General features: G+C 38.3%; 1 protein-coding gene across 1 annotated transcript in view; it reads left to right on the forward strand.

Moving 5' to 3' along the window:
• The window catches only part of LOC129237314 (myb-like protein AA), a 119,469-nt gene that overhangs the window by 91,498 nt on the left and 4,235 nt on the right, over positions 1-23,736 (forward strand). The window contains exons 5-7 of the mRNA XM_054871983.1: positions 3,323-4,556; positions 4,720-5,262; positions 14,764-14,889. Coding sequence (XP_054727958.1) covers positions 3,323-4,556; positions 4,720-5,262; positions 14,764-14,889 — 1,903 coding nt within the window. The remainder of the gene's footprint in view (positions 1-3,322; positions 4,557-4,719; positions 5,263-14,763; positions 14,890-23,736) is intronic.

The following is a 23,736-nucleotide window of genomic DNA, read 5'->3' on the forward strand; positions in this document are numbered from 1 at the left end:
TAAACGAAATAATAAAGCGTATTTGAAACCATAAAACTGTGTATTCCTTATCGAACTGCAAAACTTATTGAACAACCGTAGAGGCACTCAGTTTGCCTATATAATTCCCGGGTTGAAGCTGTGAAAGTTGATTGTTTTTTAAGCATTCATTGTGTTTGGCCAAAAACTTCTTAATTATAATAAAATAGGAAAACAGAAAAGTTTAACAGATCGTGAAAAAGAACAAATCGTAGCTTGAACTCAGAGTGACTCTCAACTCGCCAAATTGCCAATAAGATTGTCGAAAACCAAACGTTGTGGATCTTTACATGAAACATGGTACCTTCTAATGTAAAAACTACAAAGGCAGAACTGCGATGGCCTTGAAACCAAAGAAAATCCGCAAAATTCTTAGGATTGCACCAAACTTCGCCCTACCAACAGAAAAAATTAAGGAAATGGCAAATGTTGGAGCCAGCAAATCCACCGTTCGAAGGGCTATTCTAAAAGCGCCACATCTGAAGCGTAAAAAATTACAAAGAAACCACTTTTACATAAATTTCGCAAAGAACGCCGCCTTGATTTTGCAAGGGACTACATGGCTTGGAGTTTTTTTTTTACAAATAACGATCCCGGTGAATGGAGAAAAGTAGTATTTAGTGACGAGAAGCAGTTCAATCTGGATGAACCGTTACAATCACTATTTCCATGACTTAAGAAAAGCACTTGATTCGACATAACGTTGGTGTTATGGTATGGGGCGCAATACCGTCCTATGGCGCGTTGAAATTGAAAATTGTAGGGCTACAAAATGAAGGGAAACAGCTATAAAGCTCTGTTGAAACCATCTTTTCCTGAAGTTGGTGAAACATTTGGATCTATTATTTGAATCTTTCAACATTATAATGCACCTGTACGCACCTTAAGTGTGATCAAAACTTGGATTGTGTCCCAAATCATATCAAATGCAGTTGCTATAATAATAATTTCCTTCCATAAAAATTCTTGCCTCTAATCAAGTGAACCGGACTCTATGTATACATACATACATATGTAACACAGCAAGTGGAATATGTAACGCTATTAGCAAGGGATTATAGTTTTGATAAACCAACTACGTCAGAACTTCAGAGTACTTCAAATATTGAATAAAAGAAAACACGGAAAAGCATCTGGTTTGGATAGAGGAGTTCTCTACGATTTTTTTAAGAATGCAGACATTTTTGAAACAATATGACTTATATGTCTATTAAATGAAAAGTTGATTGAAAAAATAATGCCAAGTTCTTTAATTTCATCTAAACTTTGCAACAAATAATGAGAAATGTTGTATGGCAAGTTATTGTGAGTTTACGAATAAGTAACTTTAAAGCACTTTCTGATATTTAAAGAAAGTTAAGAACTAACACCCCATAGTTCCAGGGCGTTAATGTCATTGCGTCATCTAGTTTCGAAATACTTTTAAATCATTTACATAGATCGCCGCCCTAACGAGTTTAACTCCTCGCGCACGGACTCCCAATATCTTTCCACCTCGTCAAGTGAATTTCTAAAGTAAAATTTTTCGCAATATTCGGCCATTCTTTAATTCTGCAAAATTTTTTCCTATTCGTACTATATTTTATAGAGCTATACGTTTATAAGGGAACAGATACTAAGTTTCTTGCTACCTTTTCGAACATTCGAATGTGTATTCAATCCGCTCATTGCGTTATCGGTCCTTTACGTTAATACCGAGTCGCATGACTTTCGCTGCAACAATCCGTCGGAGTGGTGAATACATTCGGTCAAAGAAGTACCGGGAATTGTTTAATAAAACGCAAAATAATTGTTTTATCATCAAAATGCCCTTCAAAATAGGCTCCATTCGAAGCAATACACATATGCCAACGGTTAGTCCAGTCATCAAAGTACCTTTTAAACGCGTTTGAACAGATCTTCTTCAGCTTCTTCAGCGAATTCTCCTTAACGGCCTCTATCGATTTAAAGCGGCGTCCGCGGAGTGGCAATTTAAGTTTTGGGAAAAGGAAAAAGTCACAGGGGGCTGAATCCGGTGATTGTTCGATGATATTTGTCGAGTTTTTGGTCAAAAAAGTGTTCACAATATGAGCCTTGTGAGACGGTGCGTTATCATGGTACAAGATCCATCCGTTTCCCACGCACATTCTTTCTCAAACGTGGCATAACTTCCAAATAATATTATTTATTTACCGTAAAACTATTTGGAACGAATTCTGACTGCACAACACCATGAAAATCAAAGAAAACGAGTAGCATGACTTTCACTTTGACGTGGTTTTTTCGGGTTTCGGCTCGTGTGGATAGCGCCATTCATTCGCCTGTTAACTGGTTTGCATGGCAAACTCATATATCCACGTCTCATCACCTGTTATGATGCGCTGGACAAACGTTGGGTCCGAATTCACTTGCTCAAGCATGTCTGCAGCCACCTTCTTCCGATTAATTTTTTGAAAGAAATTCAACTCTCTTGGAACGAGTCGAGCAGCCACGCGTCTCATGTCCAACTGATGGTGTAAAAGGTTGTGAATATATTCGTGAGACATGCTAAGGTCACAAGCTACCTCCCTCAAACTTAAATGATGGTTTTCCAGCATTACTTCCTTGACTTTGTCGACGTTTTCACCCGTTGAAGACGTTGATAGGCAACCAGATCGAGACAAATCTTCTACGACTTCTCGGCCCTCTGCAAAAGCCTTATACCACTCGTAGACCCGTGTTTTTGATAAAGCACACTCGTCATAGGCTTTTTGCAACATTTTCAAAGATTCGGCACACGAAATCTTGTTCAAAACACAGCACAAAACACAAATTGTAAGACAAATTCTTTGTTCGATATTTTCATCCATAGTGAAAACCGCAGAGCTCACCTGCGGTTGACTGATATACTGTACCATAAGTGAATGCCAAAAACAAGTTAATTGACAGATCACGCTCAAACTCAACGACACTATAGAGGACAGTTGTACGAACATTCCAGCACAAAAAAATTAGACACACGCGCGCTTTTTAAATTATTTTTTTTACAGAAGGTAATAGGGGGAATATTTAAATTGAGTCTTTTAAGGTTGTAGTTAGTTTACAGTATTGTTAATCCAAAATTTTAAATTCTTCCAGAGAACGCAGTTTGTAGAAAACAAAAACTATTCAAGCATAATGTAATAAAAATACAATTAATTCTTAAATTACTTAAGTCAAATTGCGTAAGAGATAAATCATATTTTGGTTCCCATTGGAAGTAGTTTTATATGTCTAATAATTTGCATTTTTTATTAGTTTTTTATGTTTCAAATACTCTCAAACAAATTGGATTTCTTTTAAACAGAAAAGACAATGAAAAATTATCCTGGCATGCAGTCAAGGCCTTTACCAATGGCAGCAGTGCTTCCTCGGAGAGTTCATACAAAACCCTGCCCGAACGCGATACACGCAGCAAAGATATCAATATTACGCTCAATGTAGCACCTCGCACCAAACTCGGACTGGGCATCTGCAAAGGGCCCGAATGGAAACCAGGCATTTTTGTGCAATTCACCAAAGAGAAGAGTGTAGCGCGCGAAGCTGGCCTACGCCAAGGCGATCAAATACTCAGCGTTAACAGCATAGACTTCTCCGATGTACTCTTCAGCGAGGCGGTGGCGGTAATGAAAAGTGCCAGCAAATTAGAGATGGTCATACGCACAGCTGCCGGATGTGATCTGTTTCCGGGTGAGTCAAGTGGCTACAACAGTTCCGCAAGTTCGGTGACAGGCGATCAGAGCCCGTGCTGGGCGGATGCAAAGTCAAAACGCTTAACATCGGTGCGTGAGGAGCCAACTAACGCGCCGTGTTGGAATGAATCCGCTTACGCTGAGCAACGTCGACGAGTGGTAGAGCAACAAAGCGGCAGTAATAAACAACGTAGAGATGCGCATGAAAAGAAACCAGTCGGAAGCCAACAGCAAGTCAATAAGACCATCATAAAATTATCTGAGCAAGGAACATCCATCAATAATACATTTGTCAGTAATACACAGCCAATTGCTGCTGGGCGAAATACGAATGAATATGGTACCCCTAAGGTAAGAAGCATAGTCGGAGGAGCACACGAAGTGCAGCCGCCAATACCACCTACGACTGGGGCGAGCTCAAATAACTCTTCATATATTTCGCGAGATGAGCGAGAAACTAAAACCGTGGTTGTGGAAGTACATCGCCAGGAGGCAGATGAAGCGAAAAGACAACAGCAGCAACTGCAACAAAAACAATCGCAACAAATGCAGCAACAGAGAGTTGATCTGAACAGCCACTATCGCCACAACGCGCTGCAGCCAACGCATTCTTTGCCCAACCACTCAGCGTCGATGAAGCAGCCAGAATTCCAAAAATGCCTACGCGCCAATAGTTGCAGTCAACAGCAACAACAATTACAACCGCAACAACCACAGCAGCAACAGCAACAAGCCCATTTACAGAAATTGCAGCAACAACAAGGCGCACCACATGGCCGAAACACGTGCCAAGTAGATAGCAGCTCACTCTCCAGTGCCATAACCGAAGAGTTGAAAAAACGCAAAGAGGTAAGTACAATACGTAAATTATGCACTAATAACAAGACCAAATTTACCTAAATTCCAAAAACAAAAGTATGCAATTATAACAAAAACCTACTTTCGATATTTCCTAATGCCCAATCTACACGCAACGCGACTTGCAACGTGACGCGCGCTTAAAATCGCATTTCAAAAACAGCGAATAAATGCTGCAACAGCCACTAACAATAGCAGCAACAACAACGACAATAATAACACGAATAGCCACAGCAATTATATGAACATCGCCAGCAAGCAGAACAATTACAACCACAGCAGACAACAACAGCAACAGCAGCATCACCACACGCTCCATCAGCCACTATCGCTCAAGGCACAACAACAACAATCACATTGCCACTCCACGCCGCTGTCTCCGTCTGCCTCATCGCTTTCATTGTCTGCAACACCAACAACACCAATGTCTACGTCCACTACTGCAACAGCGACTGCGACAGCCGCGTTGAGTGCTCGCGCTACTAGCAACAATGTTAATTGCAGCGAGCGCAACAGTCACAGCCACAGTCACAACCACAGCAACAATAGCAGCAATCAAAGCGCACCGGCGGCCGGCACCTCTGCAATTGCTGGTGTTGGCGTCGGCGCTGGGGATCAGCATAGCGCCTTAATGGACGAATTTAAACGTGCCCACCAACGTATGTTCAAAAACGGGTTCCAAGAGACTGAACGCAAGGTAAGTGTTGAAAGTGCTGCCGGGTGCAGACTATGTTTACTTTCAGAGTGATGTCGCGCCATGACGCGGCAAAATTTTCATTTTCTGCGCTTTTGCACTCAACTCGTAACAATGGTGCCAACTGTTTAGTTGGTGCTGCGTGTAAGTATCTAAACAGTTTCGAATGATGAAATCATTCACTTTGGCTGGGATGCGTTCAGGCTTTTGTTTGCAACGCTAAAATCATTTGGTTTGAATATCTTTCAAAGTCTGCAAGTATGAATGAATAAAAATCACTGTTTTGTGGCTGGCGCCCTATATACGACAACCAATTCTACAATACAAAACTTCGAATGGTACAATAGTTTAATATTTTTTTGAGAATGAAAAACAAACAAGGGATAAACGCTAAAAAACACTTTTTTCATGAATTTATTGTAGCGAAACGGTTAAAGTCAGTTTATTAAAAGTTGTTGCATATTTCAAAAATATTTGATAAAATTTTCATGTAAAAATATTGCAAAATGAGCGAATGAGAGCACATTTACGTAGACGTCTTTTCAAAAATACATTTTGCAGTAGTCAGCATATCTCAGCGTAGAATCATCTGAAATCAAAAAAGTCGAATAATTTAGTTAAAGTATGAGTTAAACTTCTCCCCAACGTTTATTTTGACGATTTATTTTCATTTTCAGCCATTTGGTAGTCGTTTGAAGTAAAAAGTGATTTTTGACGAAAAAATGCCGCCATTTTGTAGGTGTAATACCACCTTAATATAAAAAAAAATGGCGAAAAAAAACGTTGGGAGGAGGTTTTTTATATGTAAAATATGTGTGCAAAATTTCAAAAGGATCGGTTGAGTAGTTTTCAAATGCCAATGACTACGCACTTAAAAAAAAAAGGTTCGAGAAAACCGCGTTTAAAGTTTGTAACGGACTACGCGCGCAACTGCTGCGTCTCGGCAGATGTTTGAGGCGGCTCGGCTTTATGCTCTATAACTTAAAAAGTTTTGCTCGGATTGACTTAAAATTTTAACACGGTATTTTTGAAATGTTTTACTACAATAACATGCAAAAAAAAAAAAATCGATTTTTATCCCTTACCCCCCCCTTTATGCCAGTTGCTTCATCTATTCGCCACTTGCTAGCGGTTTTCGAAAAGAAGAGGCCTAATATAGCAAATAGTCCGTCGGATTAGGCGGCATGGCCTGTCAAAACGTTGCATTGCAATGTTAGACCATTCTCTTATGCACCAGACCAAACGCTTCCTAAGGTGAAAAATTTACTAAAGATAGCAATGCTTGAGTGCGTTGAAGCTGTGAAAGTGACAGGGTTGGAGCGGAATGTATATTGAAGGTAATAGTAAGTTGATTAGGTTAGATTAGACTACGGTGATTGCCACTTTCCATGAGGGTGTAGAAGCTGCCACTTAGGCCTGGAGGCCTACTGTAATACCTACCACTTGTTTGAGCTCAAATCTCGCCCTCTAATTCCCAATTACTTCGTCTCTCTAATAAACGATGAAATATTGTGAATGGCTGCGGAAAAAGCCAAAGATAGTCTACAAAACTCTCCCCTGCCTCCTTAGTTCTGGTGCTGCACAGAAACATCATCTGTTTTCTATGTGTTCCCATTGAGATCTAAATACTTTGAAATACATATATATTTTGCAGCATATTATTTATTACCTATGTAGCATAAATATATTGAATGTGGTTTGATCTAGGTATTAAATTACGAGAGAGATGCTGAAAAACAGAGTTCATACATATTTACTTATTATCACAACAAACTGGCGTACAAAGAGTAGCATCCTTGCATGAGCTCTTGAGATTCTATTGGACTTTCTCCCCATAGATATGCATGGCAAATTCTGTGCTAATTGCAAGGAAATCAGACCAAACGCATGCCTAGCCTGGAAAGATTTCAGATTTGGGCATTCAAAAATCCTTGGAACTTTTTCGGGAACACACAAAAGATAGATTACACTGCCTCACAATTCTACTTTGAGTCCCATAAATATTTGAATGAGATTACGTTAAGGAGATTGACCCAGGATCAGTGGCTATCTTCACTAGTGACTCAGGACTAAATAATAAGATTGAGAATAGAATCCACTCGTAAGTGCCGCAGCTGAACCTAAGTATATGGATACTTGACCACTGCAGTGTCTTTCGTGTTGAAATAATAGCTATAAAAAATTGCGTTATAGGTCAACCGATCACTATCGACTCTGACAGTCCAGTTTGACTAGAGGCTTAATAAAGATTTAATAAATCTTTACATTCGTCTAAAGTAGCAATTGAATGTAGAGCTATTTTAAATGAGCTGGCTTAAACGTAACGCTCGTATGTTATCTGGGTTCCTGACACAGGAAATCGCATAGCCGAACTGATTTTAAATCATTCAATTATGTCCAGTATATGGCAGGCTAGACGGGTCTGGCCTGGAATTAATGAAAACAGAGTTAGATCCCTCATTAATTTCAACCGGATTTACATTACTGCAGCATTTGGTATCATCAACGGCACTGCCAAATGGGATCATATGGGAGGCGTATTCCTTTAATGACTTCTGTCGCTACCGCAGCAACGAGGTGGAAATGGTGAATATTGAATACTTTCTCTGTCATTGCCTCTCACTAGCCAGAACTTTACGTCTCTGTCTAGACTCTTACTTCTTTTGATGCCTGGCAAACTTAGAATTCGCAACTATTCACAATATTTTATCGACATGGTTTTACCGTATTAAGAATTAGAGGAAGAAACTTAGGGCCAAAATGGGATCACAGTGGGTCTCCATCCCTAAGTCAGCCTCTCAATACCCTATATTCAACTGTCATAAAACCGGTCTAGATTTACGATAATCAGTTGGAGGGCACTATAGCAGACTCTTATATTGAAATATTTTAATCAATAATAAATTCACCTTACCATATCACAAACGAGAAGCTCCAACGGAGCATTAAAGTTTTTACTCTTCCTGAATAAATTAAAATTCATGCTGAATCGTATAGTCTTCGATTACAAAGTCACCTTAACACCCACAAAGCAGGTCCTACTTTTTTTTTAAGTGTTGATCACCGTTTTTAAATAAATAAAGAATGCACCAGAATTTGGTTTTGTTTTCCTTATTCACTCCGCTCGGGAGGAATAGGGCCTTAACAAGACTCTTCCATCGTACACGGTTCTGGGCTATTGGTTTTGCGCCGTTCCATGCCATGTCAGCATCTGCTAGCCGATGCAACATCGACTTTCTCCAAGTATTCTTTGGCCGACCGCGAGCTCTGCTGCTTTGCGGGTAAAAATTGATTTGTTTGTGCAAAAATATGCAAATTTTCGTTTTATATTTTAAGAAATACATATATAAGAAAAAATTGTTTTTAATAGTTTTAATTGTTTTTGTTTTCAGTATTTGCAAAAGTTATTCGCATAAAACTAAACATACTCATCTTGCATTGACCATACGTAAGTAAAGTATAATTGGTGATCAACATAGAATAAAAGTTTGTGATATCATTAGTTGATTTTCCTAGTAACAAATTACTTACAGTAATAAATTTGCATTCAAGGATAACAAGAATGCAGTGAAAGTACTAAAAATATCATGGCAAAAATACTCTCGGGGGTTCGCCATTGCCTTTCGAGGGGCGACCGCTATTAGAAAAAAAACCCTTTATATAATTTGGTGTACCAAGCCCACAATAGGCTTCAAGCACAGAATTTACCTATTGGTAGTCATACACCAAGCCTTTCGGCTTTAGTGGCCCTACTGGATCCCAGGTTCAGAATATGAAAAAAACAACTTTATTTAAAAAATTGGTCATGCACACGATAGCGGGTGAATAAAGAAAGATACTTGGACGATTTTGGCATGTATTAAAAACTATTCCCAGGTAAGGATATAAGCTTTAAGTGGTTTCGGCGCCAGAACTGTTTTTTTTCTGAATTTTGATGTTAGCAATGTCCATATCTTATGAAAATCATATTCTGCCTTCAGCTTTGCACGACGGAATAGCTCTAATTTTACGGAGCTTTATGAAGGGTTTTTAAATAAGAGGTGTTATTTTGATATTCAAAGAAAAATGCTATTTTTTAATATAAATGTTCGGATGTTTATTTCATTATAAATAGGAAGGTATGCCGTTAATAGTGGAAAATAACATCAGAGAAATGACCACCACGACCACGCTTACAGGATTATATCCTTTTCACGAAATTTTCTATAACCGAATTGCAAAGTGGCTGTCCTATGTCCTCGATAGCCTCACGAATTCCATCTTTGAGGTCTTGAATCGACCCTGGGCTGTTGACGTAGACCTTCTTTTTCACGTGGCCCCAAAGAAAAAAGTCACAAGGTGTTAAATCACAAGATTTCGGTGGCCAATTGTGATCACCTCTTCGAGAGATAACACGGTCCGGAAAAGTTGAATGGTTTCGTTGCTTGTGTGGCAGAAAGCGCCGTCTTGCTGAAAATAAACGTTGTCCAGATCAATACCATCCAATTCTGGCCATAAAAAATCAGTAATCACCTCTTCTGTTTAACACCTAACACCTGTTATTGGAAAATCCTTTACATATTTTCATTATTACTTAGTTTTAGTAGTCAGTTTGAAATCATGTTTTCTTGACATCTTGAAATAAATAAATTCTGGAATGTGTTTAAATTTGGAGCGGAGGAAATATTCTATATTAGCCTCTACAGTGCAACTGCTGTCTTTTGGCAAATTTGCTGCGCAGACTCAGTTTTTCCACACTAAGTAGCAAGTTGGCATTTGCAAAATGCGAATATGCATATTTTAATACCCATATTGCTCTAAGAAAACAAAAATGCAGCTAAAATCAGTAACTCGTTTGGTGTACAGATTTTCATGTCCGCAACTGTAAATGCATTAGCTGAAAAACACCTGACCAAACGTCACTGCGTCTAACAATAAGAATTACGTGCTCGGTGGAGTTACACCAATGTATGTATGTATATGGGTATAAGTGGTATAGTAAATATGGAAGCAACAGTTGTGAGCAATGAGCACCGGGCAGCAAGCTGCAAGCAATGAGCTATGTGAGCAACGAAGAAGTCAAGTGGAAAGCGCTAGTTAGTGAATGAAGGCGCTTAGAAATAAGCAGGCTAGTATCTACGGTACTAAGTAGGTGCTCGCCTATTGTTTAGTGTGAGCAGTTTGGGTAGTTAAGCAGCTGAGCGCTTAACTAAGCTATTGTTAGTGGCGTAGGGTATCCGTTGTAAGCTTAACGCTGAACGCGAAGTATCAGTTGCATTATTTTGGCTTGAGGGTAGACAGTCACGCGAACATTACCGCGTCTCATTGTAATCATAAGCAAGTAATTATTAACGTTGATGCGCTGTTCTAAAGCTAAGCGAAGTGTGCTGTTAATTTATTGTTGTTGTTGTTGTTCTTGTATTTGATCGTTCTCTGTAAGCGCCAAACAAATATGAAAACATAAGCGAACACAAAGATGAGCCTCGAGCGCCGATTGTGTGAAGCGTCTATTCGTAATCGCATGAGTGTGTGTGTGTGTGTGTGTGTATAATTCTGCATTGAACAGGTGTTTGTTGTGATTGCACAGCAATATTTATAAATAAATATTGGGCTTATTTACTTTGATGTTTCTATCTATTGTAGATGTGATTTAACATTTGTTTTTTGTTGTTTTTTTTTTTTTTTGGTTGAACTCAAGTTGTTCACGAAGAAGAGTAGCTGTCTTGAGTAGTCGGGTACTCGTATACTAAGCAAAATAATGATATCATTCTGCATCGCCTGCTGTCGGAATGTTGTAGGCGAACGAGGTTGTACTTGTAGACAACCCAACACACCTTCAGTGTGAATCAGCCGTGCGGTGCGACAGCAGTAACAGCAGCAGAAACAGAAACAGCAACAGCAACAGCCGCAGTCAACAAAACGAAACTTCAATTAATAACTTGGTTCAAAACAATAGACAACTAAATTTTATGGTGTTTTATAAATAAAATATTTACTTCAGTCTATGATATGACTCCGAATTGTACGCGTGTTTGTTTATTTGTGCGCCAATAGCGTTATTAAACTTATTTATATATGTACATTCATACTTAGTATATTTATATACTTGCACATATGTATGTATATACATATGTAGCTTCTTCTTATCTTATCGTGCGCGCAACTATATATTAATATTTTCCGCTGAAGTTGTTGTAAAAAGGGGAAAACAAAACTTTAACAAAACCTAGTCAACAAATGGGGAAAAAATATTCTCGGTTGCGCATTTTTCTGTGCCTTGCAGTTTTGTTATTTTTTCGTTATTGTTACTAGTATTAGTATTGCGCATGTTCTAGTCACTTCAGAACAACAAAGCCCACCATAATTAGTTAGATATTCCGTCAGTTGCTCGGCACAGTTAACTAAACTAAGTCTACGTTTGAAAACACGCAACGCTTATTTTTTCTGCAAATAAAAAATATTAAAAAAGCAAACAACTCTTTTGCCAGTGTTATATGTAACTAAAATTGTGAAAAATTGTGTGTATGTTTTTTTTTTGTTTTTGTAATTTTTAATATTGCGCTCTTTTAACTGGTGAAAGGAAAAGCGGCAATTTTACAATTTGTCCACACTATGTGCAACAATAACTTGAGCAATCAATTTCTGCAGCAACTTAAACAAATTCAACGTTTGGCTTGCTTTGTAGTATTACAAGGCCTTTCAAGTTTGAGTTTCTTTTTTAGCAGTGTCTTATTTTGACAGCTATCACAGTTCGGTGCTGTCTCTTTTGACACATGTGACGTAAAGAATTTGAAATTTACAAAAATATGTTTGCGAAGTATATAAAAATAAGTAAAAGTCACTACGAAAATCGTGGATCTGTGAAAAAACGTTTCTAAAAATTGTGAATATTCTCGGTTGTTTTTATTACACATTTAGACATCAAGTACAGGAGTAAAAATGTTAGCCAAACAATTTAAAACGACTGACTTGGCATACCATAAGACGTGAAAGCACCAGTGCATTTAAAAACATCTCTGCTGCAAGGAAAAGCAGTGAAGCAGATCAAAACTTATCAACTGAGATAAATCTACAGCAATTCACAGTCTTATTTGTAAACAACCCATCGCGCGTTTTGCGTAAGGGTTTGACCTTAAAGCCTTAAGTTTAAAGCCTTACATGGTTCCACTAGTGCATATAATCAAGGCCAATGTCCACATTTGATTATTTTTATGAACTAATAATAAAAATACAAGGAAATAGGTTGGTTTTGTTGAAAAAATTATATTCTCAGATCGAGTTCACTTTCATTTGAACATATTTGAGCACTGCAAAATCTACCACAATTTGTTATTGTGATACTTCTCTCGTGGTACTGTCTGGTGCGCATTATGGTCTTGTGATAAAACAAGCTGGATAGCCTACATATTGAGCTATCCAAAACGTATACATATACAAATGCGCTTAGTGGTTCAAAAGACGCACTAGATTAAGGGGAGAAAACTCAGAAATACCACTTTTAACCCTCTACCACGCTCGCGGTGCGCAATAGACCCCCATGGCTGAACAATTTTTTACTCATTTTAGTTCGTTCTACATAAAATAATTTTGCCGGGCTAACGTGTTTAGGTCGTTCCACTGTGCGGCTTGCGATTTTTGAGATACATTCAGATATGACGAAATAAAATATGTGTTTTAAGCTCGAGAACTTGAAATGACAATACAAAACAGAAATATTTTTTATTATAATCTGGTAGATAATTTCATGGCATTTATTTTTTAAATATGATATTTGGCATATGTCCGTCGCGACTGCGAGTTGCATGGCCCATTCCAACAGACCAAATTTTTGACTACTTTTTCCAATGTATCTGAATAATAAATCTAAATGAGCCCAATCAGCAAAAATCCGATGCATTCTTACAAGAGTGATTTATAGACATGCAAGCCAAGATTCTTAGGTACAATTTTCTACGCAGTCGAAGGGCAAAGACCAACAAATTGAGAACGACGACGAATCGACATTTTAGCGTCTCGTTCAACACTTCGCTCTATGAATTTCACGAACAGATTTTTTTTAAGTAAATTTTCACAATTTGGTAGCGTTGGTTTGGCGTTACATAAATGATTCGTTATGACTTGCCAAAGCTTACTGAACAGAAATGTCAACACAGTTTGCCATCCTCAGCTGTCAAATCATAGTTCTCATTCAACTAAGCAAACACCCGATAGTTTCAATTAGAACTCTCGATTTTGTTCGCACATTTTCGAACAGCCCGGAGAGATGAGGAATAAATACCCGCATACTCGAAACTCTTTACTCCAAAATTTTCAAGCGTGAGCTCGACTAGTACGTATATCGAATTTTTTGAAGTAACTCGAGCATTAATTTTGGTTTTTTTTCTTTTTTGTCAGCACTTTTTTTAAGTTTTACAAATTATTCCTACACAGGTCTAAGGTCGTTGAAAAACTAAGGAAATGCTGAAAAAAATTGACAATTTTTCCCGCTCAAATAGTTCAAAATCTCGAGAATTTCGAGCAAACATTTGAGCAGTTGAGTAACGATCGAGCGAATATCGAGCTATTCGCATTGCTATACTCGTATACCCGTGTACCTGGAGCTCTAGTTTCAACAAATTGCCGCAATGTGCCTCACAGCCAATGAGAAAATCAACTTATTGCAAACGAAATTGCTGACAAAAATAATTTCATGTTATTCTGCAGCAATTTGGCCACTAAGATGGCCATATTGAACGCGTTTGAGCTATTTGCCGTGAAGCCATTTCAAAAATAGAGTTTACATGAATAAACCACAAACATCTGAATCTTTGAAATATGGCATTTGGCAGGAAATTATCGAGACTGGAGCTCTGTCCACTCTGCTCCACCAAAATCTCATAGAAAATTTCACCGAAAGGGCGGATGTTTGCAGGCTCGTAAGCGACTGACATTTGAAAAATATTATTTATCATTTATAAAGTGTAGATCCTCCACCAAACAAGTATATTAATAAACAAATTATGAATTCTCAGTCAAAATGTGCCTTAGATTTGAATCTAAAAAAGAAACTCAAACTTGAAAGTCCCTGTACAAGCTGCTAGTATAGCTATTGTAATATTTAATAGTAATTAATTAGTCATCGTTGTATTACCATCGCAATCATCACAGCAATATCCGCTATGCAACAAGACGACGAAAAATCGTTGTATGCGACAATGCGTCCCGCACGCGGCGGCCGCAGCCTGGTCACACTCAGCACCTTTGAGGCACGTAAGCAAACCGCACAGCGTCTAAAATAACTAAATAGATATCTACATATACATATGTACATATGTGTATACACATACATACTATATATATTTTTATCTCATTGTGAAGCAATAGACAAAGCATCCAAGTGGACAATTAAAATATCTGTGCTTATGAATATTTTTCTTTCCACAATTATATTACTTGCATTCATATAATCGTTTGTTTGTACTGTACCAGTGTATTCGCATACTTCCAGCTCGCGATAATCCCCGATTTTGTATCTCATTTTTGCAGGAACGTCAAGAGGCGCTACGCAACACCACCATGATGGAGGATGATGTAAATCATCGTACAAGTCGAATTTTTCGCAATGAAAATGGGCCAACAACAAATGGCGCACAGTTTCAAATACCACCACCGGTAAGTGAAATCGAATTTAGTAAATCATTTAACGCAATCATGCCCATAATACATATGTATGTGTGTTCATGAGAGTGGGTATGTTTGTAGGACACTGATACGTTCAGCTAATTAGCAGCGCAGCGCAGCGGTGTACATGTGTTCGTAGGTATTTGTTTTACTAATTACTCTAAATTTCCCTTACTCCCCTGTGCTTCCCCTGTGACCAGTTCTAATAATGATAAAATTAAGCTCAAAATAAAATTTAAAAAACCCCAATGTTAAGCGCCATTGGGTTGCAGTAAGAGTTTAACAGCTGAATAAAAATTGAGAAGTATACTCGTACCATTGCCAATCATTTGTTGAGAGAGTATTCTATAGTTTTCTTAATGCTGAAAAGCAAGTCAGATATACGAGTACCTTTGAAAAGGTGTTGGAATAAATATAAAATCTTGCCTAAACATCAATATGATCCATTTAATTCATAATTTATCAATAATACATTGTTTCAAGCAGAGAGCTCTAAAGTGCCTTGATACTCAAGAGGTTCACTTCAGGCGAAATAAATTGACTACATTATCGGCTCAGAGAGCGTTTTAACCGTAACTAATACTCGTATTCATTGCACAAATATGGTTGACTAGCGAGAGTATAAAGATCAGTGAGCAAGGGAAACGTTTTTCAACCAGATTTTGTTTTCCAAAACTAAATAAAATAAAAAAAATGAGTGAAGATTATTAAAATATTTATTATAATAGAAATAATGTATGGCAATCATAAATGAAAAATGATATCGGATAAATATCCATTATCATAATTACAGATATATATTATTTAACTAAGCGGCCGTCGTAGCCGAATGGGTTGGTGCGTGACTACCATTCGGAATTCAGAGAGAACGTAGGTTCGTATCTCGGTGAAAGACCAAAAAGAAGGAAACCTTTTTTTCTAATAGCGGTCGCCCCTCGGCAGGCAATGACAAACCTCCGAGTGTATTTCTGCCCTGAAAATGCCCCTCATAAAAAATATCTACCGTTCGGAGTAGGCTTAAAGCTGTAGGTCCCTCCATTTGTGCAACACCATCAAGACGCACACCACAAATAGGAGGAGGAGCTCGGTCAAACACCCAAAAAGGGTGTACGCGCTAATTATATACATATATATAATATATTTAACTAATATTTTCAACCACATTTTGTTTAAATGGCGAATCTATTTCGTTAATCAATACACGAATTTTGAAATTTAAGGCACAAAAAATAATCCAGTGGGGATAGATCGCATGGTCCGAGTGGTCAGTTAACTGCTGAGTGTTGTGAAATTGCGGGATCGGGAAATTTGATTGGTAAAAAATTCATTGCTTTGGAAACTGTGAGTTATAAGACACCACCCAATTGAAAATTTTCGACAGTGATATCCACCTCGTCAATGCCAAATTTCAATCGTTAATTTCGGTCGGTAAAAAATCCATTGATCATAAGGCATTTCAAGCAGAATTTTCGAAAAAAGTCCCAATCTGGAGCCTCCAGACCGCATAGCGATGCTTTCACTTGAACGTCTCAGTCGAACACGATTTGGTGTCGGCGCGCTGTGAACCGACCCCAAATTTACTAACCCAATTCTTAAAAGCGGCCTCAGAAAAACGATTATTTTAACCGAAAATATGAGGAATTTAACGATTCCTCCAACAAAGAAATAGTAGGTTTTCATAGGGGATTTTTATTTAACGCGATTTTTATTTTAATGCTATTTTCGACCGAAATTTAATTCATTGTAGTAATTGTCACAGCTTCAAATGTGTTTACGTCGAAAAATCAAATGCCAAAACTGTCAAGATATTAGAACTGACGCTTTGTGTGAAGGACCAGAGTCTTGCTGAAAGATGTATGGGCTGTCACCGCGTACAATATCAACCCAGCGTATCACTGCTGTATCTGTACCCTCGATATTTGCAGCAGAATTCACTCGAAATCCTTGAGTACAGAATTGTGGTGGCATGACATGCCTTTTGTTGCTCACAACACCTAAAACCATAACAGTGGCTGAAAACTTCGTGTGCATGACAACAGGAACCTATGTAGGATTGCATTCTCAGAAACTTCGAGTTCATCCCTCTGTCAATGGATCAGTGTATACCCTCGTTTAGTCCAACCGGAACCTTCTCTACTCATATTCCGTCAAGGGAAGAGTGGAGGGAGGGCTACACTTGGGAACAGGGCCTGGTGAACTTGTTCACGGATGGATCGAAGTTGGAAGGAAAGGTTGGCGGAGGAGTCTTTTGCGAGGAGGTCCCCATCAGACTCAAATTCAGGCTACCGGACCACTGCAGTGTGTTCCAGGCAGAGGTAGCCGCAATCAAGGAGGCAGCCGATTGGCTGCTCAAATGCGTATTAACGGTCAAGAAAGTAAATATTTACTCCGACAGCCAAGCGGCAATAAGGGCCCTCGGGTCTATGACGGTGCATTCGCAATTCGTCAAGGAATGTTTGACCTCGCTTTCGACTGCGTCCGAATTCTTTAACATCAGCCTCATCTGGGTTCCTGGTCACAGCGACATTGCTGGAAACTGTGAGGCGGATGAGCTGGCCAGACAAGGGACAGGCGAGGTGATTTCCCCGCGAAGGGAGAGAATTGGGATCCCCCTGACTACCTGCGGTCTGCTCCTGGAAAGATGGGCATCGCACCAACTCAGCGAGCGCTGGGCAAGTACACAAACGTGTAAGGTCGCGAAATCCTTCTGGCCACGTGTGGACCGCAGGCGCTCGGGCGAGCTTCTGAGGCTGACAAAATATCAGCTCTCTAATCTCGTGGGTTTTCTCACAGGACACAATGCGCGAGGAATGCATGCTGTGAGACTTGGAATCACCTCGAGTCCTTTTTGCGCTGGATGTATGGAGGATGAGGTGGAATCATCTCAGCACCTTCTCCTTAACTGCCCTGCTCTGGCGGGGCTAAGATCTAGGCATCTTGATTGGTCCTCGTCAATGATCGCTTGCACTTGTTGAATAAAATCTGCAGATCGGACAGTGTCAGAACTTTCCACGTGCTTTTTGCGTTTTGCCGCCAGATGCTTCCAATTTACGGCTAACCTTATGAACGAATTAACGGGCGCACTTAAGAAAATTAGAGATCTCTAAATCGTGATTTCTGATTTTCACAAATAGCGACGGTAACTGCATGTGTCTTCATTTCTTGAGTTAGGTTGTAGTCCTCCAAGTCTTATCTGAAAAAGAGCAAAAAAAAATTATGGTTTTGGAGATTTATGGTCACATATATTCATATCTTCAGGTACCGTATGCACCCTGTATTTGACAGTAGAAATATGTTTTAGCAAAACCAAATGGGGTCAAAATGGCTGCCCTGAAAAACTCCCCTGAACACATCATAAAATACAACAACATCTTACATATTGAACTGCATGCAGTAGTGTCTCAGTTTTTCGAAACATTTGATGTGGGCATCAACTCGAATCAACTCGCAAAAGCAAATTTGTTTACATTAGGGACTCTATTTGCGCAAATTTATATCAAAAAAAGAGGTTGTCTGTAAAGTCGGTTTACTGACGATAGTTTAACGTGATAACGTCATAAGAAAATACTGATTGAATGGTTGCATTTTTCATAAGAAAATTTTAATTTTATTTGTTTGATAGATATTTTGTATGGATATAGAGAATGAGTTAACATTAACATAACATAATATACTTTAACATAACATAACATAACATAACATAACATAACATAACATAACATAACATAACATAACATAACATGCTGTTCAAGCAAGGTAACGACGCATTTTTTGGTGCGTGCAGCCGGCTACATAGAATTATAAGACGTTATCACGTCAAAAAATAATAATAACATTAAAACAACAGGTATTATTAATAAACTTGGTTTTATTTTAAATTCTTCAAGTAAATCAAATTAATAATAATCAATAAGAAGGCATATGCAAATACAAATACGTGAATTTATATTATATATGTACATATGCGGATATGCATACACATATACGCTCACTTAAGTAGGAGAGAGCAAAATGTCGAACGTTGCCGTTCGTTTGCTTTGTTTGCTTTGTCGTTCGTTCCGCGCTTTCGCTTGCAGTTCATTCAAGGTAACGGCAATGAGCAAGGTAACGACACATTTTTTCGTGCGTGCAGCCTGTTAAATCGAATTATAAGACGTTATCACGTCAAAAATGTACTCTTGAATTTTAAATAAATCAACTGTCATTGCTTTTAAAAAAGTCTAAATTAAAGGAAAAAAAAAACAAGGAATGCATATTCTTCAGTTCTTTAATATCCCCAGGTTTTTCAATGAATAACGATACACAAATGTGCAGTCTGAATATTGAAGAAATTATTTCTGGAAATATTTCAAAAAGATTTCTTTAGTATTTGGTAGTAGGAGATACTAACTATATTGTAACATTGTTTTTTCTAGATAGAGTCTCCATAACTGCAACTTCACCACCTCTGATATTAAGTAGTCAGGCAAAACAAGATTCTACTGTAACCATGATAAAAATATAGTGAAATAGAACCGTTCTCTCATTTCGTTGGCCATGATTTTTTTTAAGTTTGCCATCATTATAATAAGGCCTTTCAGCACAGAGCATACAAATGCAATGTAAAATGAGAGAATCTTAATAAAAACATTAAAAATGTATTTCAAATTCCAAATTTCGTGAGATTGATCATAAATCTATGTATGTACGCCCCTTCCAAGCGAATAAAAAAAATTACAATGATAAAGGATACTTAACATTCTTCCTTGCAGTGTTGTGTAAGACCAAAAAATGACAAAAAAACTCAATTTAGAGGTTTTTTAAAGATAATTTCTTTCAAATGTTGGCCGCAACTGCGCAGTAACTCGGCCATCCGTAAACACCCATTTTGAATGATTCGATGGAGGACTTCGGTCGGTATTTCGTGAATCACTTTAGATATGTTGGCTTCCAATGCCTCAATCGAAGCTGGTTTATCCAAAAATAAATTCGACTTTACATACCCCCACCAATAAAAGTCCAAAGTTGTGATATCACATGATCTTGGTGGCCAATCCACTGTTCCGAGACAAGAAATAAATTTGTCACCGTAACGACGACGCAGTACGAGTAAATCCAATGTTTCACGGGCCGTATGGCAAGTGGCGCCTTGCTTGCGTCTTGTTGAAATCAAATATTGTGGAGATCACGGGCTTCAATTTACGGTACCAAAAAGTCGTTTATCATGGCGCGATAGGGCTCGCCATTCACTGTTACATTGGCACCAGCCTAGTCTTTGAAGAAATATGGGGCGATGATTCCTCCAAAGCATTTGCCCTACCAAACTGTGGTTTTCAATGCCTGTAATGGCTGTAACGGCTGTTTTTAAACGGCTTCGGGTTGCTCTTCAGCCCAAATACGGCAATTTTGCTTAATGACGTAGAGATTAAGCCACACATGGGTCTCATCGCAGAACAAAATTCGGGTCCTAACGTGCGCGATGAACACTTTTCACAGAGCTCCGATTTTCGTAATTCAATTGTACGATTTGTAAACGTTGTTGAGGCGTAAGTCTTTCCATGAAGAAATGTCAATACTGAATACTGAAAAAATTATGTATTTAGTGTGACAGCATTCATTCGCAATCTGTCAAAAAACTCCATTGAAAAAATTATCTCGAATCTGATCGCCCTTTAGTATTTACTCTCTATAATTAAATGGCAATTACCTTAATCTTTCAGTCATAATGTAATTAAAAGTCTTAATATTTTAATCACACAAATCGTTTGGTTTATTCCTCTAGTGGAACAATTTTCTTGAGGTCCCCATATTATGAATCATTGCTTCATTTTTGAAAGGCATAATTAATTTTTCACCACAGCACAGCTCTCCACTTCATCTGTGCCACTAGATCTAAGTTATTTCTGAGTTTGTGCATTCGAGATTTTTTCTTAAATACTACTAGAGATTCTTGCAAAGTTTCAGATCAGGATTACTTGATGATTGGTCTAAAAATTTTAGAATATATTTTTCCATTTATTTTTTGGCTCATCGGATCTTTAAGATTAAACTGTTGAAATGACATAGTTAACCAAATCAAAATATTACCACCAGCGTGCCTCGTTTTGGAAAAGGTAATTTTTCTGGCAGATGCTTTCTTTAGGAGGCAACGAAAGTATAACTTCCGAACAGGCGAAAGTGTATTCATTTTCGACTTCACTAGTATGTATAGGGTGGGCCATGTAAAATTTGCTTTTTGAATCCGCTATAAAAAAAAACTAATTAATATTTTTTGAAACTTTTTTTTTATTTTGAAGATTGAACATTGTCATTTATGAATGAAAAATAATATCGTTCAAATGACTGCCAGGACTGGCTTTACAGCAGGCCATTCGATCAACCCAATTTTTAAGCACATTTTCGATTGTTTGGGCTCCAATTTCATGAATGGCAACTTCGATTTCGTGTTTTAAAGCACCAATCGTCTCTGGATGGTTCGCATAGCATTTGTCCTTAACGGCTCCCCAAAAAAAAAATAGTCCAACGGGCTTAAATCACAGCTCCGAGGCGGCCAATTGATATCAGAATTTCAGCTGATTATTCGGTTTTCAAAAACCGTAGCCAAAAGTTCGAGTGTAACTTTGGCAGTGTGAGAAGTTGCACCATCCTGTTGAAACCAAATGTCGTCCATGTCATCCTCTTCAATTTTTGGAAACAACTCGTTGAGCATGTCACGGTAACGTCCGCCATTTACTGTAACCGCGGCTCCTCGCTCATTTTCGAAAAAAAATGGCCCCTTATGCCGCCAGACCAAAAACCGCACCAAACAGTAACTCGTTGGGGATGCATTTGCTTCTCTACAGTAACGTGTGGATTTTCTGAGCCCCAAATCCGACAATTTTGCTTATTGACGTAGCCACCAATGTGAAAATCAGAAAAGAAGAAGAAAACTCACCACTTTGGAAATAGGTTTTCAATATTTCCCAATTTTGTTCAAGCGTATAGCGTCCCATTTCGTAAATATCAAACCTTTAAGTAAATTATGAACACATTTGACATGTCAAATGTCTATTCTCAATAAATAGGTGGTTCAAAAAGCAAACGCTATATGGCCCACCCTATATATCTGTAGGTAACCTGGCATGGTCTCCAAATAAAATCCCGAAATTCGGTATTGATTGTCTTTGTCTAAATATTATTAAGATTATTCATGCGCAATCAAATGAAGGTTATATTTGAGAATTATGTGCTAACTTTGTATACCAAGGTATATATGCAAATATTTATTTCGCTTCAATACGAGTACAACTGTATATATGTATACACAAATGTTGTATGCGTTTTGAGGGCAATCAACTGAAACGTTCATACGCCCCGTTAGAAGTGCATTACTTTTTTAATTGCTTCGTTAGGATTTTATTGAATTACCCAAAATGTTTAAGTGAGCATTTGTGTGTGCTTACTTCTAAACTAGAGGCTATATATTAGGGCGGGTCGATTTAAAAATCGCTCATTGGTCTGTGAAAATCGTATTCTAGGGATCAAAATAAGAAACTTTGCCGAAGGAACCATACCTCTAAAACGAATTCTGATGTCCCCCAATTTGGGTCGAACGAAAAATCCCACTTTGACCCATTTAGAGTGCTCCAATCGAGTCCAAATGTATGACGGACCCCCACTAACTTTGGACGGCCGATCCACCCATGCCAGTGGCCCCCCCTGGAACTTCCCTGGGGGGTTCTCCATACAATTATTTCAAAATATCACCATTTTTGGCCTTTACATGAGAAAAGAAACTAAAAAGTTCGACCCAAATTGGGGGACATCAGAATTCGTTTTAGAGGCATGGTTCCTTCGGCAAAGCTTCTTATTTTGATCCCTAGAATATGATTTTCACAGAGCAATGGGCGATTTTTTTGCCTCCCCACAAATCGACCTGGCCTACTATATATATAAACTAAACTGGAGACTATATATATATATTATAAAGGGCCCGCCATCTATCGTTCGGATTTGAACTAGGTATTATTTGAAGAATGGTAACACTTAGCTGTCATCTGATTTGACAGAAAATTAGTTTTATTCTTCCGCTGAACGAAAATGGTTGTGTATAGGCTCAAAGAACGCTGGGAAATATTGCGACATTACTTTGAAAATCATGGTAATGTTGCAGAATGTGTACGAAAATTACGTACAGCAATGGGAAGAAGAAAAGCACCGAATGAAGCGTATGTGCGTTACTTTGCGAAAAAAGTAAGAGAAACTGGGTTGCTTATTGACAAACCAACGCGTGGCCGACCAAAAACGGGTGCCGTCAAAGACCAGTGTTATGCCAACAAACCAGCAACAATTGATGCACTGAAGACCAACATACGCGATGTCATAGCTGAAATACAGCCGCATACAATCGAAAATGTGTTGAAAAATTGGACCGATCGTATGGGATGGTGAATGGCTAGACGAGGCAGCCATATGAATGACGTTGTGTTCCATCATTAACCGGAAGGATTGTACTTCAAAATAAAAAAAAACAGTTTGGAAAAATATTGAGTAGTTTCTTTTTTATAGCATTTTTAAATCCGTAAAGTTATGTGGCGGACCCTGTATATGTATATGTATTAGCGCGCCTCAATTCGTAATGAACGATTTGGATCCTACAGAGAATTATAAGAAAAATAGGTCCATTAGAACAAAGCTTTAAAGCAGAGCAATCTATTAAAGCTGGTGTCCGTACACCAACTTATTTTTTTTTTTGTTTCCTTTCGCCGTGTATATTAGGATGCTACCCCCAAATCAACTAGCTCCAACTGCATGTCGGCTCTTCAACGCAATTCGTCCTTTCACTTTTTTTTCTATTTTCTCTTGTCGTGACATTCTAAT

Source organism: Anastrepha obliqua, chromosome 2 (assembly GCF_027943255.1).
Source record: "Anastrepha obliqua isolate idAnaObli1 chromosome 2, idAnaObli1_1.0, whole genome shotgun sequence".
In the NCBI taxonomy this organism is placed as follows: domain Eukaryota; kingdom Metazoa; phylum Arthropoda; class Insecta; order Diptera; family Tephritidae; genus Anastrepha; species Anastrepha obliqua.